The following is a 23,209-nucleotide window of genomic DNA, read 5'->3' as shown; positions in this document are numbered from 1 at the left end:
TAAACAAACCGTGTTTCCCCTGAAAATAATCCTGGGTCTTAAGGCCCATACACACGATCAGACTTTACAACAACAACAGACAACAACAGTCCAACGGACGTGTTTTATCGGACAATCTGACCGTCTGTATGCTCCATCGGACAATTGTTGTCGGAATTTCCACGGACAAATGTTCGCTGTATATATATCATAGATTGACAGATAGATAGTAAAAAGCATAAACTTTATTTTTTACTGTACACCTTTATTATTAAACAAAATGGCGGGTAGGCGCCATTTTTTTGGTTGTATACGTATGTTTTTCCCTCTCACGCTCTAGCAGCGCGTAACGTCAGGTTGTTCTCGCGGTATCTAGAGCGAGAACTTATTTTCGCGCCGCTCGTTCCCCCGGCAACAATCCATTCTCTCTGACTCCTTGCTTGCGCCTGGCGATGACGTCGGCGCGAGGCGGGAAGCGTGCCCCAATGGCAATGCAGGAAAGGGGACAGGCGCGGCGAGCGGAGCGCCGATTGGAGAGGAGGAGTGAAGCGAGGCGGGGAGGAGAGCGGAGGAGGGAGCAAATCACCGCCAGAGAGGATAGATTCAAACACAAACAAGTGGATGGGCCCAGCACTGGACAGAGACTCCCCCGCCCAGACCTAGACACAGGCCGCACGCCGCCTCTTCCTTCATCTCCGCCGACGTCGCCTTCCGGCCTACCCGTGCCTTTCTCCCGCCACACACAGCCCGGCTCAGCTATGTCCCGATCCAGCAGGCAGGAGGTGTACAAGTGCGGGGATCTGATCTTCGCCAAGATGAAGGGATACCCACACTGGCCGGCCCGGGTAAGTCTCCAGCATGGAGGAGGGGGGGAGGGGTGACTCTCATACTCCGTACTGTATACAGGATTCCAGGCTGGAACATTCTGATACTGGGGGGAGGGGAGGAATACCAGTGTATTGAGGGCCCGATTTCTTCTTTCCATAACATTGTACTGGATAGGGAAGGGGGCAGATGGCGGCGGCGGCCTGCTCTCCCAACTCATTGCTTATTACAGGACAAGAGTACACAGTATATTGAGGGAGGATGGTCAGGAATACCTGAAGGGGGGCGCAGGAGGGCACAGTAATGGGGGGGGGGGCGGTATATGAAGGCATGGTTCGGGGGGAGGGGGCACATGCAATAGTGGGAGCATGGTAAAGAAGGTGGTCAGGACTACACAGCATGGTGGATGCAAGGAGTGCATTGTAATTTAGGGTGGCAGAAGGGCATGGTACGGGGGGGGGGGCAGGAAATTGCATGGGGGCCAGAAGAGCCGAAGGGGTAAGCAGGATATGATATAAGGGGGGGGGGGGTTAGCAGGACATTGCATAGGGAGGGGGGAGAGAAGGGCACAGTACTGGTGGGGTTAGCAGGCCATGGTATATGGGGGAAGAAGGGCACGGTACGGGGGTCAGCAGGACATTGCATGGGGGGGGGGGGGGTTAGCAGGAAATGATATATGTGGGGCAGGACATGGTACTGGGGGGGGGGGGGGTTAGCAGGACATGGTATATGGGGGCAGAAAGGCATGATACAGGGGGGGGGGGGTAGCAGGACATGGTATATGGGGGCAGAAAGGCATGATACAGGGGGGGAGGGGGGGTAGCAGGAAATGATATATGTGGGGCAGAAGGACATGGTACTGGGGGGTAGCAGGAAATGATATATGTGGGGCAGAAGGACATGGTACTGGGGGGGGGGGTTAGCAGGACATGGTATATGGTGGTCATAAGGGCATGGTACAGGGGGGCTGTGGGTAGCAGGAATTGGTATATGGGGGAAATCGGTAGGACAATTCATAGGGGGGGGCAAAAGGGCACAGTACATGGGGGTCAGCAGGACATGGCATAGGGGAAGCAGAAGGGTATGGTACAGGGCAGTTGACATGGGGTGGGCACGGTGCAGGGGAGTCTGCAGGACATGGTCTATGGAGGGTAGGAAGAAGAGTATGGTACAGAGGACACAGTATCTAGGGGGGGGGGCAGTACAGTCTGGGGGCATGGTATACATGGTTTTGGGAGTCTGGAGAGGAAGGGCACAGTATGGGAAGGGTGTCGGGATTAAACATTTTGGGGAGCGGCAGTGCACTGTACTAGGGAGGTGTAGGAGGGAGGGCATGGTACTGGGCAGGAGGGCATATGACATGGGGGGGGGGGCAATGCAGGTCATGGTTTATGGAGGCAGGGGGGCACATTACATTTGTAGCTGGCATACACTCTATGAGGGTATGGTGATGTTGCCCCCCATGTACAATAGCGCAGTGGTCTCCTTCACATGCAGGGAAGCTGCTGTGAGTTCTGCCCCTGGCCAGCCTCCCCTCCTCCATCCCATGTGGTATCACATTAGTTGAGGGCTGATTAGGATCAGCACAGACATGAGTGTTGCTTCCCTGCACCACTCTGCATTGGGAGGGAAGCGTTTCATAAGAGTCTTGTCTAGGTGGGGATCTCATCATAACCTGGGTGGATTGTGGTGGAATCCTGGTTTAGAGATCTTTAGCCCCCAACACAGTGATCGGGGTCTTCCAGCCTCTGACAATGCTGTACTGATGTCCTCTCCTCTAACATTGTACTGTATAGCCATAATATAATGTTCTACATGGCATGTCTACCTGATCCCTACTAAGGATGAGCTCCGGCGTGTTCGCATAGAACACGTGCAGAGCCCGCCAGGAGGTCGGCACCCGCGCTGCGCTAATCACAGCCAGGCAGACATTGTCCGATGCTCGGCTGCAGAGATCGGGAAATGTCTGCCTGGCTGTGATTAGCGCAGCGCGGGTGCCGACTTCCTGGCGGGCTCTGCACGTGTTCTATGCGAACACGCCGGAGCTCATCCTTAATCCCTACACACTGCTATAATGCACAGGCCAGTGTAGGGGATCTGAGCTATAGAATATAGTATAGAAGGTGGTAGAAGAGTACAGACTGTAGGGCAGTGATGGCGAACCTTGGCACCCCAGATGTTTTGAAACTACATTACCCATGATGCTCAACTGCAGTGTGCATGAGCATCATGGGTAATGTAGTTCCAAAACATCTGGAGTGCCAAGGTTCACCATCACTGGTGTAGGGCAAGGGTGCTCAACTAGTGGCCCTCCAGCTGTTGCAAAACTACAAATCCCATGAGGCATTGCAAGCCATTAAGTGCTACAAGAATGACTCCCAAAGCAAGAGTCATGAATGATGGGACATGTAGTTCCGCAACAGCTGGAGGGCCACAGGTTGAGCTCTCATGGTGTAGGGGATCTGGTATATAGTATAGAATGTGGTAGAAGAGTTCAGGCCTGTAGGATATGGATGGTACAAGCTGTACATACCTGATCCCCCCCCCCCTACACCAGTGATGGAGATGCAGATTTTTTTGGAAATACATTTCCCATGATGCTCAACTACACTGCAGAGTGCATGAGCATCATGGGAAATGTAGTTTCAAAACATCTGGAGTGCCAAGGTTCATTATCACTGACTGATCTACACCATGCTGGTTATACATTGGCCCCCCCCTTGGATCGTATACAACGTCCAAAAAAGTTTTAATGCACAGAAAACATCACAAGAGGTGCAACGTTTCGAGGCCGCATAGGACCTCTTCTTCAGGCAAGTGAGCGGTCTGGAGCAGCTCTGCATCGAAGCCAATCGGATTCCAGTTTTTATTGTCAGTTTAATTGAACAAGCTGAAGTTAAAAGCTGATTGGCTACCATGCAGAGCTGCACCAATCAGATTCTAACCTCAGCTTGTTAAGCTTTGACAATAAAAGCTGGAAGCTGATTGGTTTCTATGCAGAGCCTCTCCAGTTTTAGGGTCCTTTCACACTAGCGGACCGTTCGTCCGCTCATTACAAGTCCGTTAACGGACTTGTAATGAATCCCTGTGGGAACGCGTCCGTTAGCGGATGGAGCATCCGCTAGCGTCCGCGTCAGTCGGGATCCGCTTTTCCGAACGGAAGAAACCCTATTTTTCTTCCGTTCGGCGGAGCGGAACTGATGCAGACGGACAGACGGTCCGTCTGCATCAGGTTCCCCATAGGGGACAGCGGAGCAGAGACAGGGCGGTCCCTGCATTGTGTGCGGGGACCGCCCTATCCGCCGACAGCTCAGCGGGGATCCCCGCTGAGCCGACGGAGACACACGGAGCGGACCCAGAAACGGTCCGCTCCGTGTGAAAGAGCCCTAAGATGAATGGTGTCTGTCTTCTTCTTATCCTGTAATAAAGGGGTGTCATCAGTGCACATTGCTAAGTATAAGAAATACACGGGAGTCTCTAGGCCTGGACGGGGCCTATGAAATATTACACCCAGTTTATGATCTATGCAGTGCTTGTGTTTATCTGTTACCATCCAGACTTGTAGATTCTAGAATTCCCCATCATCTATCATGTCTTCAGGTCCTCTGATGTCCTGGTCACACATCTGGTGGTCACATGTTCTCAATAAGGGAGGAATGGGGATGGCGGGGAGCTCAGAGGCTTTGTTTGTAGTCTCCTCGTGTTTTGTAACCTAAACTCCAAGAACAAAAATTTAAATGTACCGCAAAACCTCTTTCCCTTCTATGTGCTGGCAGCATCCAAGCCCCCCCCCCCCCTAATCACTTGGTGACTTCTAAGGTTTATAAGCTGCTTAGAAGGTTTTACATGAGTTTCTTTATTTATTCCTCCTCACTCCTGGAGCCTTGTTTCAGATGCATCTCTCTTTAAACAATCATACAGTTTGTTTCGTACGTCTCAATGGGAGGAGACTGCTGCACTAATGTCAATTTGTTAGTACAGAGTCTCTGACCAGAGCTGACTTTATTTTATTCCGGGTTGCAAAAAAATAAAATAAAAAAATATATAGTGTACCTGCTTTACAAAAATAAGTTGGCATATGGTGATAGGAGGGGGAGGGTACAGTTTTAAAGCTAGTTATAGGTTCAATTCTATGCAGGTTGCGGTTGATGAGTTTTTTTATTATTTTTTTATTTTTATTTTTTTATGGTGCGGCCTGCGTTTTCGAACGCACATTTTTTACGTGTTATAGATGTGTGTTTTTGTTTTTTTTTGCTCATAGGAATGTATGACCCTTCTGTTCATCACGTGAAATTTTGATTTGACTTTACACTTGCTGGTACTCGCGTTGCGTCCAAATAGTGCAGGGATCCTGTGTCCAAAGATGTTGGGTGGGGGGGGGGGGGATTGGCGTTCAAGAAAAGGTTAAAACCACCCGCAATGCGCTGCTGAAGCGCATTGGCGTTTTAACACTAAGACACTTTTCACACTGAGCCGTCCATAGCGTCAGCGGTAAAATGCCAATATTTTTACCGCCGACGCTATGCGCGGATTTGCGGTGCATTTAACCCCTGCTAGCGGTCAAGAAAAGGTTAAAACCACCCGCAATGTGCTGCTGAAGCAACACATTGCAGGCGGTATAGCCGCGCTGTCCCATTGATTTTCAATGGGCAGCAGCGGTGAAGGAGCTGTATACACACGGCTCCAAAGATGTGGCTAGCAGGACTTTTTTTTTTACCGTCCTGCTAGCGCAACGCTCCAGTGTGGCTTTCACACTGGAGACAATGGAGCAGCTTTTTAAGGGCGGATTGCAGACGCTATTTTTAACACTATCTTTTCCCAAAAAAATGCATGCGCTGTGCGTGTGGAAAAGGAACGGCACAGCCACCTGTAGTAATGAATTCACGGAGCTGCTGCTGTTCACGTTACCCGCTTATCCGAGGAGCTGCACAGGAGTTGATTCACTAAAACTGGAGCAACTGCACATGGGAGCCAATAGGCTTCTAACTTCAGCTTGACGAAAGGAAAAAAAAAATTGTATCCATAGTCTAATATAATGTGTGTTGTGAAGCCTGTGCTTGTTTTGGGGTCTTTGTTTGCATTTGGATGTACATGTGATCACTTCTCTCACACATGTAAATAATGGCGGCTACATGACAATACATTTTGTTTCACCGACTCTTTACACTTTGTACAGGGAGAGACTGAATTTTTAAAGGTGATTGGCATTGTTTTCTATGTACCACATCTACATGTGAATTCCCTTCCCATCAGTCTTAAGAATACCTGCGGACAGTCTGGAGCCGCTCTTTTGTATAGCGATTGCTTACCAAACCTTCCTACAGGTGACAACGGACACACCCTGGAGTGATCGGGGTGTATATTGCTGACACGGCAGATTACAAGCACATTCTTCCCATGAATGAAGACAGTGAACGTTTTTATTTTTTGTAACAGACAACAACATACACACAATAATGACAGTACAAAGATTGCAAAGATGACAAAGAATGCATAAAATCATACATAGACAGCCACCGCGGCTAGTGTGAATGTAGCCTTAGAGCCAGTGGGGGGGGGGGGGCAGAAGCAGCATAAGAACCATGCTGCATCCATCTAGTTGTGATAAAATAAATACATTCCCATACCTTTTTCCTTTTAAAGCTTTGGAATTAAAATGACAAATGTTAAACGTTCCTGCTCTGTGTAATGGTTTTGCACAGAGCAGCCCTGATCCTCCTCTTCTTGGTTCCCCTGCTGGCTGTTCTAGCGCCTCCCTCCTGTTGAGTGCCCCCAGAGCAAGCATGATTGGATGCCCTCTCGCCCCCTATTTTAACTTAATTTTTGTTGACAACATTTGTGGCGTCACTTTGCCCACAGTGCCCCCCCTCGCACTTCGTGTTTGTGCCAAAACACACCTCCTTACCTAGTGAGTCACTGATGCCAAACAAGCAAGAATGATAATGGTAGAGTCCTGTGGTACATGTACTATGTGTGATAACGAGTCCATTTAAATACTTTCATCTACTTGGCATCTATTTAAAATGTTTCTAATGCGCCCAGGGGGTGCTTTGTCCCGGGACGGCCTCACTCCTGTAGGTTTCTCCACCCTCGTGTAGAGTACAAAGTTCCTCGCCTCTGATCCTCCGCTCTGTTTTTAAGAGATTCATTGACTGTACAGACAGGCCGGCCTCTGACTAGTAAAACAGGGCAGTGCTGCCTGGCGGGACACTTAATTTGTACACTTCAGTTGCAGGTTTCCTGGCACGCTTCCAGATTAGTGAGCGGCTTGGGATCTGGTCCACCTAGCCCCGCCCCTTTCCTGACATAAATTCTCTGAGCGATGCCTCTGAAAGTCCTGCGGAAAACTTTTTTTTTTTTTTTTTTAATTATTGGTTATAGGTTTACAAAGTCCTGCAGTAAACCTCGTGGGGAGCCAATGAAAGGTTGTAACAACCAACTTGATCGGTCTGATTCTCCGACCTGCGCTGGGAGCTGGCTACTAATTTTGCTTGGTTGCACGCGCTCTTTAGTATTGTTACTACAAAAGGTGTAGATGCAATGTTCTCACTCTTCAGAAAGCAAACGCTTTTCTGTTTATTGCCGATGTTGCAACACTGAAGGCACCCCGACTTCCAAACTGTCCACTTATCAGGAGCCTCAGTTCAGCGGGGCTACCCAGGCGGTCTTTTGAACGCACACATGGCGACATCTGGCGAGCTCAGACCCCCGATGTGGTGATGAACTTGAGGCCTGGAGAAAGTCTGCCTTCCCGAATGAATTGCATAACGGCTTCCCCCGTGGAATGTCATTGTATGTATTTTCCAAGGCTTTCCTCCTATATTTAGGGCGTTACTCGGTTGTCCTGCATGAATGTCATCTCATTAAACTTTGAAACCAAACAAGGACCTTTTTTCTCCACTGGAGAAAAAAAATACATACAATTTATTTTTTCACTGGAGAAAAAGCTCCTTGTATGAATATTTAAAATTAAATTGAAAATATATATAATTTTTGAAAAATCTATATTTTCAATGACATTTTTATTTATACATTTTTTTTGCTTGTATAATTTTCTCTAGACCTGCTATTGGGCCTTAATTTTATTTTTTAAAAGCATTTCGTCTTCCATACATGACATTGTTAGCGCAGTGCTGCCAAATCATAAACTGGCCCCCTGTCCTTCATAGCATACCCCTTCCCCCTCCAGGTCCTGCAGAATTAAATAGTGACGTGCCCTATTCTGATCCCAATCAGAGCTTTAAAACCTTCCATAAATGTTGCGATTTTTTTATTTTTTATTTTTTCCTGCAACTTGGGGTTTAGCAGGGGCCGATTGTTGGAAATCTCAATCGATGGGCAGGATGATTGTGCCCAAGTCGATCTATCTGTTTGACTTGGGTACAACCAGAATGGCGGGAGTAAAACGTGCCATAGGCCTTTGCTTGGTGGTCAGTGGGAGAAAAAAAAATCAGGGTCTGTGGGGGTGCCCCATGGTTGGTGTTGGGTTGGAGGGTGCCCCATCTGCTGGAAAAGGCAAGCAAAGACAGTTTGGAGACCCGTGTTATAAATAATTGGTGTTAGTGGGTCTTTGGGGGAGAACACGCCCTCAAATCATGAATGTAATATCCCTGTAACGTGGACTGTCATGTCTTGTGCTCTGGTGGTGCCCGGTGATGACGAATCGCGCTTGGAGGGAATATGGCCGCCTTTCAGACGTCTGAGCTTCTTATTTTCAGTCTCTTCTTTGTTTTCCTTTTCTTCATCTCCCCTTTCTTTATCTCCATCTTCCCCTTCTCTGATCTGTTTCTTCCGCTCGGACTCTGCCTGTGTGGTCTTCTCAATGATGGCAAGATTATGAGATCTGAGGGCTAGCATAGCATGCAACTGTTAAATCTCCTCATCAGTGATTTACAGTGCCACCATCACATGACAGGCATGCCAAGGGGAGCACCAAGAAATCTGATGCTTTCCAGGTACCTCCTGGGTCTTGAGTGAACCTTTGCTAGCAGAACGGGGATGGGGGTGGGGCTTTGTTACAGGAGCGAAGATGACCTCTAACACACATTGCCATCTGGCGCTTGTCTGAAGGTGAACCTGTTTGCTTCACTCCTAAAACATTGGTTCACTTGACAGGTCCTCTTTATGCACCCTAGCAGTGAATGTATTGTTGGCTTGCCTCTCTTCTCTGCTCCCTGTAATCCTTCCCACAGCTTTGCCTCTAGAGGACTATAACCCCCGTCTACTATACAGAGGGTCACGTTCCGTCCCTGGCTGTGTTTTGTGTATGTAAAGGCCCCGCTGGATTCCCAGGAATGCACAATGTAGCCGAGTCCACGGCGCTGCTCTGTCTGACCTCTTTCTTGCAGCGTGTGCATCCAGGCTGACAGCTCACTATGGTGTATGTGCAGCGTGTCAGAATAACATGTATTGAGCACAGTCATCCTGGATTATGTGCTGCGCGGCTGCTCTTATCTCTTATCGCTATGGAAGCACAACTGTTAGTCTGTCATGTTGGCCGAGGCTGGGAAAGCAGACATGGCCTAACCACCTTGTAATAACGCAAGGGTGAGCCAAGAGCTGCTGGGCTTCAGCAGGCCTAACCACCTTGACTTGGGATTTGAAATTGCTCAGTAGCCAGGAAGCAAATCGCATCTTAAAGTCACACTAAAGGTTTACGTTTTTCTTTTAAAACCATGTCATACTTGACTCCACTGTGCAGTTCGTTTGGAAAGTGTCTCCGATCCACCTGTTCTGGGGTCCCATGGCCCCGATCCACCTGTTCTGGGGTCCCATGGCCCCGATCCACCTGTTCTGGGGTCCCATGGCCCCGATCCACCTGTTCTGGGGTCCCATGGCCCCGATCCACCTGTTCTGGGGTCCCATGGCCCCGATCCACCTGTTCTGGGGTCCCATGGCATAACCCCTTCTGGGAAGCTCTCTCCCGAGGGGGTTACCTTGCGGGTGCGCTCCTGAGTCATACACTCGACGTAGAGTGTATGACTCGGCCCCGGCGCCCAAGTCATTAGATTTGATTGACGGCAGCGGGAACCAATGGCTGCGCTGCTATCAATCTATCCAATCAAAGCCAAGACTATGTGGAGAGAAGGATGCTGGAGATGCGCCCATGGAAAATTGGGGCTCAGGTAAGTAAAACGGGGGCGGACACTGCAAGGTGTTTTTTTCACCTTAAAGGAACACTAAAGGCAAACTTTGTTAATAAAAAAAAAAAGTTATACTTGACTCCACTGTGCAGCTCGTTTTGCACAGAGTGGCCCCTAATCCTGTCTTCTGGGGTCCCTCGGCGGCTGTCTCAGCTCCTCCTCGCAAAAGCTTTCCACCTTCATGCATGCGAGCTCGCATGGTGGAAAGCTTTTGCAAAAGCTCTCCCGTGATGCAACGGCGGGCATAGCCGCCGACTGTATCACTCGGCCCTGTCCCCTGGCGCGCCGCGTCATCCGCTGTGATTGACAGCAGCGCCATCCAATGGCTGCACTGCTATCAATCCATCCGGCCTAGCCAATCAACGGCCAGGCTGGGAACCGAAGAGGATCACGTGGACGCGCGCGGGACTTTTGAGGGGTCAGGTAAGTAAAATGGGGGTTCGGTGGGGGCCGATACCATTGGATGTTTTTTCCCCTTAATGCATAGGATGCATTAAGGTGAGAAAACATGTAGGTTTACAACCCCTTTTAATATAGGTCTTCTATGCATTGTGGTGAAATGTCAACTATATCAGAACATGTACATCAGTAGGTTTTATCATGTGCTAAAATTGATCCTTTAGCGTGCCATTACTGTGGTGTATGCTCCTCCTGGGAACACTACCTGTGGATTTACTGATGCACTTTGCCCTGGCATGGCACACTGTCACTATCTGGAAGCCGGTTCAGAGCAATGAAGTGTAAACATTACTGGAGAAAGTGTTTAAAGCTAAGTTCACACTAATGAAGTGTGGGAAACGCTGCGATCCGTGTGCGTGTTTTCTGCACTGCATGCCAATCGCACTGCTTTTGTGATCCGTTGCTGGTGTCAATACAAAGTTAAAGGGTTTGTAAACCTGTGTTTGGGCCCCCCATTTTTTTTTTTTTTTTTTTTTTTAACTTGCCTGAGCCCTGAGTTTCAGTGGAAGTCTCCCTGCCGTCCTTCTCGCCTTTGCAGTCCTGGCTTTGATTGGATAGATTGATACCAGCGCAGCCATTGGCTCCTGCAGCTGTCAATCAAATCCAATGACGCGGGGCAGAGTCATACACTCAGTGTCTATGGACGCTGAGTGTATGACACAGGAGCGCGCCCGCTAGGTAACCCTCTCAGGAGAGGGCTACCGAGAGGGGGGTTATCTGATGCTGGGTGGAGCCGCTGTGGGACCCCAGAACAGGAGGATCGGGGCCACAATGTGCAAAACGAACTGCACAGTGGAGGTAAGTATGACATGTTTGTGATTTAAAGAAAAAAAATGCTCCTGTCCCTTTTTTAAGGCGCAAGATATAGCCCAGTTCTTTTGCCAAATCAATTGTCCCTTTCCATGTTGTGCAATACCTGGCTGATCCTGCCTGGTCCTATCTTCCCCTCTGTAAACTGATTATGTTTATTGTGGCTGCTGATCTGACAGTGTGGTCAGTTTACGTGCCTCTGTCATCCAGCTCTCTTCTCAGTGTCTGCCTCACACAGACTATGAAAGAGACAATCTCCCCTTTCCTTATACTTGCCCAAGCCTGATCCCAATCCAGCGATGTGCACAAGAGCAGTGGCACTTGCTGCTGCTGTTTACCTCCTTACAGGGCAGATTGATATCAGTGGCTCCATTTGGCTCCCAATGCTGTCAATCAAATGCTGTGAAAAGGGAGCAGGGGGCGGGTTAAGTCTCTCAGGCTGTCAATACAGACAGGGTGGCTCGGGAGCGAGCATGCAGGAGTGCCCCCATAGCAAGCCGCTTGCTATGGGGGCACTTGCTGAAGAGGATCTAGGAGCACCAGTGGGGGACTCAAATGGAGGATTGGGGTTGCTGTGGTGTATTGTGTGAATGAAAGAGAGGGGGGAAGTATTTTGAAGGTGTAGGCCAGGCACCTGTCTGCATCATTTCTATTTTTCTTTCAGTACATGTTCCATTTAGTTTGTGGTTTTATTTATTGCGCATCCTGAAAAGTTCTCCCCTGAATTCCTTTTATTATTTCAGTTTGCAGCGTCATAATGGCCGTTGTGTCAGTCTTTCCTCTTCCTGGCTGTGGCTTTTATTGCTGTCAGTAATTATTTGTGCCTTGTTTAGTATGATTGCAGTTTTACTCTGATTGGTGTAAGTGATGAAACTCCCAACAGGAAGCGGATTTATTCTATTTTAGTGTTGTGATCATTTTGGTGGCGGCTGAGCTTGGGGATGTGGCGTTCATAGAGCGTCTCATTGATATCTTGCATTATGTTGACTGTATATTACTCAAGTCTGTATGTAGTGAAGATCACAGTAAGTTCCTACTTGTTGACTTCCAAAATTGCAGGTAAAGGCAAAGAAAAAATAGTGTATTAAATTCTTCTTTACATAAAATAAATTTAATGCAGGCAAAAAAGTGCTTTTTATTTTTAAACCACCTGGAAAGCGTTGCACCCGTGATCAACAGATCTCAAGGTGCAATGTCGGGCTCCTGCACACACTGTCTATAGCTCTGTTGCTTTTACAGGGGTGGCTGATGGTACTTGTAGTTTATTCATTCACCAAAAATTGTGAATGAACGACACGGCTGTGTGGACGGAGCCTACTTTTAAAAAGGGACAGCGGGTGAAGCGAGAAGAACCCCCCCCCCCCCCCACACACGCTCACAGGATTGGGGGGATATTGAGGCTGAAACCTGATTGCCCCCCCCCCCCCCTAAAACTTGAGAGACCTGGAACAATGTTCCAAAGGTGAACTTATCCTCTCAGCCTGGGTTCACACTGCAAAGTCGGACCCCCGCATGGCTTTGGCACGACTTCTTTAACAGAAGTTCATGCAATTCGTACCAAAGCCAGACCAAAAGTAGTTGCAGGAACCTTTTTTCTTAAGTCGCACTGGTTAGAACTATTACATTGCACTAAATGGGGTCTGACCTCTGATGCGACAAGTGCTCTAAAGTCAGATCGGTTGTTGCCCAGTCAACCTGTGGCCCTCCAGCTGTTGCATGGGCAACCATGAGGCATTGCAAGCTGCTGACTGTTACAAGCATGACTCCCAAAGGCAGAGACATGATGGTACTTTTAGTTCCACAACAGCTATGCAATGTGAATTTGAACTTGCTAGGAAATTTGGCTACTCCAGGAAGTGTACATTTGCAGGCAGGGCCCTCTCCCCCTTTATTGCAGGCAGGGCCCTCTCCCCCTTTATTGCAGGCAGGGCCCTCTCCCCCTTTATTGCAGGCAGGGCCCTCTCCCCCTTTATTGCAGGCAGGGCCCTCTCCCCCTTTATTGCAGGCAGGGCCCTCTCCCCCTTTATTGCAGGCAGGGCCCTCTCCCCCTTTATTGCAGGCAGGGCCCTCTCCCCCTTTATTGCAGGCAGGGCCCTCTCCCCCTTTATTGCAGGCAGGGCCCTCTCCCCCTTTATTGCAGGCAGGGCCCTCTCCCCCTTTATTGCAGGCAGGGCCCTCTCCCCCTTTATTGCAGGCAGGGCCCTCTCCCCCTTTATTGCAGGCAGGGCCCTCTCCCCCTTTATTGCAGGCAGGGCCCTCTCCCCCTTTATTGCAGGCAGGGCCCTCTCCCCCTTTATTGCAGGCAGGGCCCTCTCCCCCTTTATTGCAGGCAGGGCCCTCTCCCCCTTTATTGCAGGCAGGGCCCTCTCCCCCTTTATTGCAGGCAGGGCCCTCTCCCCCTTTATTGCAGGCAGGGCCCTCTCCCCCTTTATTGCAGGCAGGGCCCTCTCCCCCTTTATTGCAGGCAGGGCCCTCTCCCCCTTTATTGCAGGCAGGGCCCTCTCCCCCTTTATTGCAGGCAGGGCCCTCTCCCCCTTTATTGCAGGCAGGGCCCTCTCCCCCTTTATTGCAGGCAGGGCCCTCTCCCCCTTTATTGCAGGCAGGGCCCTCTCCCCCTTTATTGCAGGCAGGGCCCTCTCCCCCTTTATTGCAGGCAGGGCCCTCTCCCCCTTTATTGCAGGCAGGGCCCTCTCCCCCTTTAATGACAGATCAAGATGGCGGCGCCCAGCAGGCGTCTCAAGACTTTTGGATGTCTTTACGACCTCTAGATAACATGCCTATATAATCCTATGCAAATATTTTTATTGAAATGAATGACCTAGTGACAGTCTTATAAAAAGCGAGTTGGCAGTGCAGCTCCTGTATTGCTCTCCTGGATAGTCTCTCTAGCTTTTTCTGCATTTGTCTTGTCCCCGGCTTCCCAGGAAACGATTGGAAAAGACCTGCGATTTTTCAGCTCCATTTCTGAGCTGACCTACTTCTGAGACTTGCAGGGAAGATCTGTCCGGGGAGGGAGCATTGCCGGGGCTTATCCAACACACCACATATTTGTGAACATCAAATAACTGGCAGATTAGAACTAGTTGAGGCTCGCTCTTACCTTCCATAATGTTCTATGCAATACAGAAGAGACTCTTCTCTGTGAGCAGTTAAAGGGCTTGTAAAGTTTCTTTGTATAAAAAAAAAAAGTAAAAGGGGGGCGAGTAATACTTGCATCCTGTGCAAGGGTTTTGCACAGAGTGGCCCCGATCCTCTTTTTCTTAGGTGGGGGCAGTGCTCCTGGCTCCTCCCCTTCCTGAGTGCCCCCACAGCCATGGTGACTCCAGGCTGTCAAAGGGACTCCTTTTCCTCCCCGGGAGGATGTTGGTGACGATCTCTTCAAATAGACGCCATAGTAAAAACTTTGTTTTCCTTATTCCTCCTATTTTCTTGCTACAACCATCAAGTATGGAATATGAATACGTACAATGACACTAAATGGACAATAGTACAGTAAAACCTTGGATTGCGAGCGTGGTTCGTTCCAGAAACGTGCTTGTAATCCAAAGCACTTGTATATCAAAGCTTTTATTTTTTACAGGGTGTTGGGCTGCATTCACACCTGAGCGTAGCGGTTTTGATCGGTTTTTTTTACGGCGGTTTGTTGTGCGTACTCACGCGTTTGCATACAGCGTCGTCCGAAGTTTTTGTACTTCGACGTTTTTTTATTTTAGCCAATAGGAAAAATGATCATCTTTTCAGCACTTGTTGCTATGTTTGTAGATTTTTTTTTTTATCTTCTGCCTGGGTGAAATGTTCTATTGATTAAAGCGACAAAACGCCCGTTGTCGCGCAAGATGCTTGAATCGAGCGTTTCCATTACTTTCTATGGGAAATGCAAAACGCTCAAACCGCCCAATTCGCGCAACAAAAGAGGGTCCGGAACTTGTTTGAGCTTCAGGCGTTCGGCGTCAGGCGTTTTGGAGATGTGAACCATCTCCATGGAGAATAATGTATTTTTTCCCCGCTAGCGTTTTGGAGCGTCGCGCTTCAGGCGACACAACGCTCGGGTTTGAATGGGGCCTAAAAGAGAAGAGAGGCACTCTAAGGTTGCATTGACATTGTAACGCCGCGTATGCGGGGGATTTTGCCGCGATTTGTTTACTTTTTTTTTTTTGACAGATAATTTCCATTGTCTATGCCCATGTGAAATTCGCCCCTCCTGCGGCTCGAGCGTCGCACTTCAGGCGTATATACGCCGAGGTGTGAATGCAGCCTTAGTGTAGCAATATGTTGCTAAATGTTGTACCTTCATTAAATGTAACCATATTGTTACACTTGGTCTCCTTTTCTTCTATTTTATACTCGGTTGTGACATGACGTCTACTCTTATATCAAGACATCGCTTGTATATCAAGGCAAAATGTATTAAAACATTTTGCTTGTCTTGCAAAACACTCTCAAACCAAGGTTTTACTGTAACTATGCAAAAAAAAAGAGAACCCCATACCTGCAATTCAGCATGAACTGTTCTGCTACATAAGCGGGTTCTGCTTCCTGCTTGGTAATGACAATGGTTTGGTCTTATCTTTCCTCTACATATGTGAGCATTGCAGCCACGTGATCGGATTAAAAAAAAAAGTCCATTATGGATTTTTTTTTTTGTGCCGTTTTCAATAAAGTATCTTCTTTTAGAAAAAAGGAGTGGGTTGCAGTGTCAGTGTTGAAGGCTGGCGGGAGAACGGGCAGCACTTTTTTTTGTCGGGGGGCCTGTGCAGGGATGAAGTGCTGATGGGGCAGTTTATATTGGGTACAGCTGCCTGGGCAGACTCTGCCAGATGGCTAAGAATACGACTCGGCCTTTGAGCGCCTGGCAGGCTGTGTGCAACGTTCTCCGTAATAAGATTCTAGCTGGCTGCAGCACAGGAAAGTCTGATAGAGCCTGGAGAATGGAAGGCCGGCGCTTCTCATGGTAACCAATCAAGTTCTAGTGTTTTTATGCCTGGAAAACAAAAGTCAGGTGTTTGTTTTTCTGGCACAGTCCCTGCTTGGAGTGGAATGAACTGTGCAATCGGTGGTCATGTGATCGCTCGGTCCTAAAGAGGTTGTAAACCTGAGGGGGGGGGGGGGGATAAATAAAAAAAGAAACCCTGCAAGACGAAAACATAATGAGCCAGTATGCATTGTATACTAGCTTGTTATGAAATATTCACCTTACAATGAAGTTGTTTCAGCGGTCCCTGCACACCGCTGAGATGGCTGACATTTTTCCCCAAAGTTTTTTCCGGGTTTGCAGGCTCTGAGTGGCCAGAGCTGTGATCGAGTCGCTCTCGCACGGGAACAGGCCCGGCCCACTCCCACCCATTGCGGGCCCCCAGGATGGAGCCGCACTCCAGCTGAATTGCTGATCAGCTGGAGTGAAGTGCCAGGGCACAAGTGCACACCGTAGGAGGAATCTCTCAATGGTAAATACCATTTCACGGGCACAATTGAAACCTATACAAACGGCGGGGGAAGACCGCCGTTCTCAGATTGTGCCTCGCCGTTAGCCGCCCTCCAGCAGCAGCGAGGCACAATCTGAGAACTGCGGTCTCCCCTCGCTGTTTGTATAGGTTTAAATTGTGCCTTTGAAATGGTATCTCCCATCGAGCGATGATACTTACCGTGTGCGCATGCGCCCTGGTTGCATCATCCCAGCTGATTGGCAAATATGCGGTTGTGCTATGACGTAAGGCGCCGTTCGTCCTGGGCACAATTCGATATGGGGGGGCGCTTCTCGACAGGACACCGGTGTCCACGGCACGGGCTCGGAAAGAGCGGTACTTGTGGGCTGTTCCTTCAGAGTGCATGCGCCAGTGATGTCACTTCCTGCCTGTAATGTAAATATCTCCTAAACTGTACAGGTTTAGGAGATATTTTCACTACCTATAGGTAAGCGTTATTATAGGTTTACCTAAAGGTAAATGTAAGCAGAGGGAGTTTACTGCGATGCGCAGCAGATGTGCTCTGAGCGCGCCTGCAGGAGAGCGGCTCTCCACGGGGCACTCGAAAAAAGGAGGAGCCAGGTGTGCCCCTAAAGGACCCCCAGAAGAGGAGGATCAGGGCCACTCTGTGCAAAACCAACTGCACAAAGAATGCAAGTACTGCACTTTAAAAATTACCTTTGCGTATTTTTAAGGTATAACATCTTTAGGTGTCGGCATTCCTCCCCTTTAAGGGCCGGTTCACCTCAATGTGGTGATTTAGATACAGCTGGAACCTAGCGACCTGGGTGACCCCCCTGGCTTCTCCTACATCTTGGATATTCCCAACAGTGACCTTTCCATAAGGCAAATCTGAGAACATTGGGTATGTCGCTACTTATTTTTTTTTTTTTTTTTTAAATGGACATCCGCATCTCAAATGGTGTGGTTACAAACGGATCGCTGCGTTTCTCACGCCACGTATGTGTGAATCTAGGCTAATGGGAACTTCATTCAAAGTGAGTCCCCATCGGGTTGCTTTGCCATCACTTCCTGTCCTGGGGACACAAGAAGCAATGACTTTTCTCTGGTGAGAGGGACCTTGCGGTTGTGTGCAGAGACCTATGACGTTATGGACGGTAGTAGGACTGCCCAGAGACCTTTGTCACACTTTGCAGTCTGTTCTAGCACTGAATGAATCCGGAGTCTCTCGGGGTCACGGCTACAACCTGCAGCATGGAGTACACAGGTGTGCCGCTCTTCTATCAGCAGAGGATCTATAAAAGCATACAGGCACACCCATTGCCCTCAGGAGACTCCCTCCTATTACAGCAAGATTACCGCCAACTCCACTGCAAGAAGCTTATGACTTTAACACCCTGTGTAACATGTCATCACCGAGCCGTAAAACAGATTTACACAGAAGCCAGCATGACTGTGCAGCTAGGAGAGCGTGTGAGTGTCAGATCAATGGAGCAACGTCTTCCGAGGCCCCGCCGCTTCTAAAAATCCCTCATCCTTTAACCACTTGAGTGGCAGTCAGTAATATCCCATCATTATCAGGCTGCTTCCCCCTCCAATGCCGTGATAATTTGACAACTACTCCCATCATGCAAAAATGTTTGTTTTCTCTCTTAGACCGTAGTAAACTAGGGACAGTTCAAACACCCCCAAAATTCAGTTCTTCAGAAATAGGGCACCCCCCCCCCCCCCCCCTCAAGGTGATCTCACATTTTTTGGCCAGGTGCCTGGACTGATGCCCATCTCAGCCTCTCGGTGAGAGGCTGATACGGCCCGCTCCGCCCCCTTCACGGCTCAGCTTTCCGGTGAGGACGGGGGCCAGAGCAAAGAGCTGTGACCGACAGTCTGCAGCGCTCTGCTTGGGGAGCTGTGAAAACGAGTGATCAGCGGTGTTCGATCGCTCGGTTCTCGGTGAAGAGGTGGCGGAGGACAGATGCCGCATCCACCTAGGTAAGTATGAATTAAAAGAGAACCATACTTCTCTTGTTGCTAGCATTAGTAAATACTAGGGGCCAGATTCTCAAAAGAGATACGACGGGTGTTTCTCCAGATACACCGTCGTATCTCTGTTTCTGAGCCCGGGTATCTATGCGTCTGATTCCTAGAATCATTTACGCATAGATACGGCGTAGATCCGACTGGCGTAAGCCACTTACACCGTTGGATCTTGGATGTAATTCCACGCTGGCCGCTAGATGGCGTTTACGACGATTTCTCATTTGTCTATGCAAATGAGCCTGATGCGCCGATTCCTGAAAGTTTTTGCGCCGCCTCGTCGTTTCCGTAAGCGTAAACTTACCCCTGCTTTATGAGGGTTAAGTTTACGAAGGTCCGTCGTATGCCATGTTAAGTATGGCGTCGGGACAGCGTCGTCTTTTTACGTCGTCTTACTTGGTCGTTCGCGAATAGGGCTTTACGTAAATGACTCACGTCGGCTTCATTGATGTTTTCCGTCGTGAGCTGGAGCATGCGCACTGTGCTATTTTTACGGCCGGCGCATGCGCAGTTCGATCGGTTCGGCGGTGCGCTTAATTTAAATACAAGCCGCCCCCTTTGAATTACGCGGCCTTACGCCGGGCCATTTACACTACGCCGCCGCAAATTACGGAGCAAGGGCTTTGAGAATACGGCACTTGCTCCAGTAAATTGCGGCGGCGTGGTGTAAATGGCTTGCGCTACGCCGCCGGGGATTCTACGAGAATCTGGCCCTCGGAAAGTATTTCTTGTCTTACTTGATTCCTTCTAATAAGGATGACGGGTCAATTTTTGAGGGCCATAGACTTCAATGTCAACTAGGGCTGAAACAACGAATCGATTATGAAAATTGTAATCGATTACATTTATAATCAATTAATCGGCCAGTAACATAATGGGGTTAAAAAAACTAAAATGAACCCTTTATAGTACAAAAATGCAACCATTGTCCATTATCACTGGTCAAAGCCATGGAATGGTTGCAACTTGGATACGACCAAGTGTGAGTGGAGCCTCCTTCTTACCAAGAGAGATCAATTGGAGAAGGGAACAATCGTTCATTGAATTGGCCACATGTATGGCCTCCATAATGGCAGCCATTTTTTTTTGCACCTGCTCTCTGACGGGCGGGGAGTGGAATGTTTGCTCTCTTGTAGAGCTCCAGGTGCTGATATGACACTTCCTGCTGACAATGGTCGTGTCCACCATTTTGGTCTCTCCTGCTGTTAAAGCGGAGTTTGTCACCTGTGGGGGGGGGGAATAAATCTGTAGCTGCAATCAGCCACTCGTCTGTCCCACGATGCAACGATCCAGCGGTGTCGCCCACTGTCTTCAGTCCCCGGCATCTTCACTATGCACACCCATCTGTGTTTTTTTTTTTTTGTGGTTTCACAGCTGGGAGCCCACTGTGCATGCGCGAGTCACGCTGCGCATCCTGAATGGCGGATGCAGTCTTCTGGGGCTTGTCTGTCCCAGAAGACTGCAAGGGTGAGGGAGGAAGAGAGAACTTCTGTTTCCAACTTTTACAACGGAAGTGTCAAAATCGGGCATCTAACAGGTTCTCTTTAAATGCGTAGTTTATGTATAATCTGCTCCTTATTTCTAGCTGACCTCAAGAGCCAGGGGGTTGGCAACCTAGGGCCCCCCAGCTGTTGGACTACATTTGCAATGAGGCACTGCAAGGCTGGCAGTTGCAATTCCTCCCAGAGGCATGATGGGACTTGTAGTTTCCTTTCCCTGCTATAGAGCAATAATGGTCAGCAGTGGGTGTGTTGAAGCTGCAGCCCGATGCCAGTCCCCATCCTTGCTCCCTCTTTGTGAATTCATATTTTTTTTTCTTTGCTCAGACGGGCAAGGAGAACATTGGTTTCCTGCCCACCGCCTGCTGGCTTTGATCAGCAGCGGAGTGTGATTTATTCCTCCTGACAGCCTTCCTAAGACTGGACACATCACAGCTCCCTGTTTTCTGCACCCTCTCCATCTCCGTTTTCCTGAATTGTTAGAATACGCCATGAAGTCCTGTAATGCGATTAGCGCTCTGGCGGTGCCGCCGTTGTCCGTAAAGGATTTGTGATAATTCCACCAGCAATAAAAGCTGTACACTGCCATAAGAATACTGCCCCCGTGGCCTTGTTTAGTATGTAGCCCGTGGGTGTGGAATGACACACATGCTCTGAATGACGTGTACCCACGCTGTGCGAGTGAGCGCCACAAAATGAGCTTTTGTTTGGTACTCCGGGCCAAGAGTGACATTATCAATGAAAGGAGTCCAGAGAACTCGGTTTACTGAAAATCTGAAATCCGTTCTGTCGTGCTGCAATCTGAGCTTGAAGGCTCCATGCTTAAAAATTGCTGCTTGTTTAGGAGTTTCGTGTTCTGCCTGTAGTGCTTCTAATTGTCCTAATGTGCATGGACATAGCTTGGTGTTCCCCCTAGGTGTCCGCGCACGCCGGTGTTCCCCCTAGGTGTCCGCGCACGCCGGTGTTCCCCCTAGGTGTCCGCGCACGCCGGTGTTCCCCCTAGGTGTCCGCGCACGCCGGTGTTCCCCCTAGGTGTCCGCGCACGCCGGTGTTCCCCCTAGGTGTCCGCGCACGTCGGAAAAAGGGTTTGACAAATTTGTTTGGAATCTAGAACCCAGAAATGCGCCCCGTCCCGCCGAGCTTGCATGCAAAACCAAACGCATACGTGAGTAGCGCCCGCATATGAAAGGGGTGTTCAAACCACACGTGAGGTATCGCTGCGATTGGTAGAGCAATAATTATTTTCCTCTGTAAACATGCAACCTGTATAATATTTTTTTTTTTTTTTTTTTTTGCGTCGCCTATGGAGATTTTAAAGGGTAAAAGTTTGTCGCCATTCCATGACGCATGTTTGAAGTGTGACATGTTGGCTATCAATTTACTTGGCGTTTATATATATATATATATATATATATAATCTCTTTTTTTTTTTTTTTTTTTTTTCTCCCAAAAAGTGCGCTTGTAAGACCGCTGCGCAAATACGGTGTGACAAAGTATTGCAACCATCGCCTTTTTATTCTCTAGGGTGTTAGAATAAAAAATATTTAAAATGTTTGGGGGTTCTAATTGGAGGGAAGGAGATGGCAGTGAAAACACAGGGAAAGCTCCATTAGAATTGCTGGTTGTCTTGTCATACCAACGGCCACCACAAGATGGCGCCAGATCACAGAAGGAAGTATAGGCCTGCAGAGGGCCGCAAAGCCATGGCCTCAATTTCCGTCTGGCATGTTCCCGCTGCGATCGTACGATGGGGGCGCACAGAGACACAGGATGGGGTATCCTGTGTCTCCGTGCGCCCCCGCCGTGCCAGGTCGCTAATTCTAGTCGCAATTGTGTGTCTCTGAAGGGAAAAAGTCGTCTTGCATTGTCTGATCTTCAATGTAGCTCTCCTGTCACTTGACGTCTATTTTTATTCCATGCCAGCATCATGACCCTATCTCTTTTTTGTCGCCTCAGATTGATGAAGTCCTTGAGCCAGCTGCTAAGCCCACATCTATGAAATACCAAGTGTTCTTCTTCGGCACACACGAAACGTAAGTTGTTTATAAAGACCCGTTTGTATACAAGCTTTGATGGTGAGAGAATTCAGAATGGAAGGGTTCAGTGTTGGCTGTAAATTAGTTGAGTCCTGTTGGTCACCAGTCAGGACAGTTTTTAGAGCATTTTTGCTCTTGGTTAGTACCAGTGCTGCTTTGCCTTTTTTATGCATTGCTGTGTGTTCTGTAATTCTCTTCATATCAGAGCAGAAATGTTAACCACTTGCCGACCTTCTGAGAAAATATCTTAGTAGTTACATTAATACCGGGGTTTATGGCTGCAGATAGATGCCGTAAGCTGCCCGGTGGTACTCCAGGTTTCCTTGTCGATTGGGAAGCCTGGGAACAGATGCGGCGGCAGCTGGCCACAGAGATGACCAGAGAAAGATGGCCTCCGCTCATCTCTATGGCCTAGAGCAGTGATGGTGAACCTTGGCACCCCAGATGGTTTGGAACTACATTTCCCATGATGCCCAACTACACTGCAGAGTGCATGAGCATCGTAGGAAATGTAGTCGAGGTTCACCATCACTGGTCTAGGAGGACCTGAGTGACGTCACTTGCGGTTCATGGCCAATGTAAATGAGACCTCCCCCCCCCCCCCCCCCCACAGTACTTTTGATTGCAGAGGAGAAATGTAAGGTCCTATTGACTTGAGATCTCTCTCTATAAAGAGGACCTGTCATGCTTTATTGTCACAAGTGATGTTTATAGTTTTTGTGACCGCACATATGTAAACGGTGTTCACTCCACACATGTGAGATGTGAATGTCGGCGGAAGAGCAAGAGCTCTCTATCGCTAGACCTCTGTAACTCTAAATTGGTAATCCTGTAAAAAAAAAAAAAAAACGTTTAAAGCGTCGCATATGGAGATGTTTGGCGCCATTCCACGAGCATGCACTATTTTAAAGCGTGACATGTTAAAGTATCTATTTGTGCAGCCTAATTTATTTCCCTTTTTAAGATGGGATCCGCTGGACAAAAAAATCTTAAAAGCCAGC

General features: G+C 48.7%; 1 protein-coding gene across 2 annotated transcripts in view; it reads left to right on the top strand.

Moving 5' to 3' along the window:
* The first annotated feature begins 529 nt into the window (after positions 1–529).
* HDGF (heparin binding growth factor) overlaps positions 530–23,209 on the top strand; it is a 30,842-nt gene continuing 8,162 nt past the window's right edge. The window contains exons 1-2 of one of the 2 annotated variants that reach the window (XM_040332410.1): positions 530–824; positions 22,129–22,205. In XM_040332410.1, coding sequence (XP_040188344.1) covers positions 738–824; positions 22,129–22,205 — 164 coding nt within the window. In that variant the 5' untranslated portion in view covers positions 530–737. The remainder of the gene's footprint in view (positions 825–22,128; positions 22,206–23,209) is intronic. The other variant, XM_040332409.1, reaches the window with a different exon arrangement.

This window comes from Rana temporaria, chromosome 13 (genome assembly GCF_905171775.1).
Source record: "Rana temporaria chromosome 13, aRanTem1.1, whole genome shotgun sequence".
NCBI lineage: Eukaryota > Metazoa > Chordata > Amphibia > Anura > Ranidae > Rana > Rana temporaria.
This window is presented reverse-complemented; position numbering and strand designations above follow the sequence as displayed.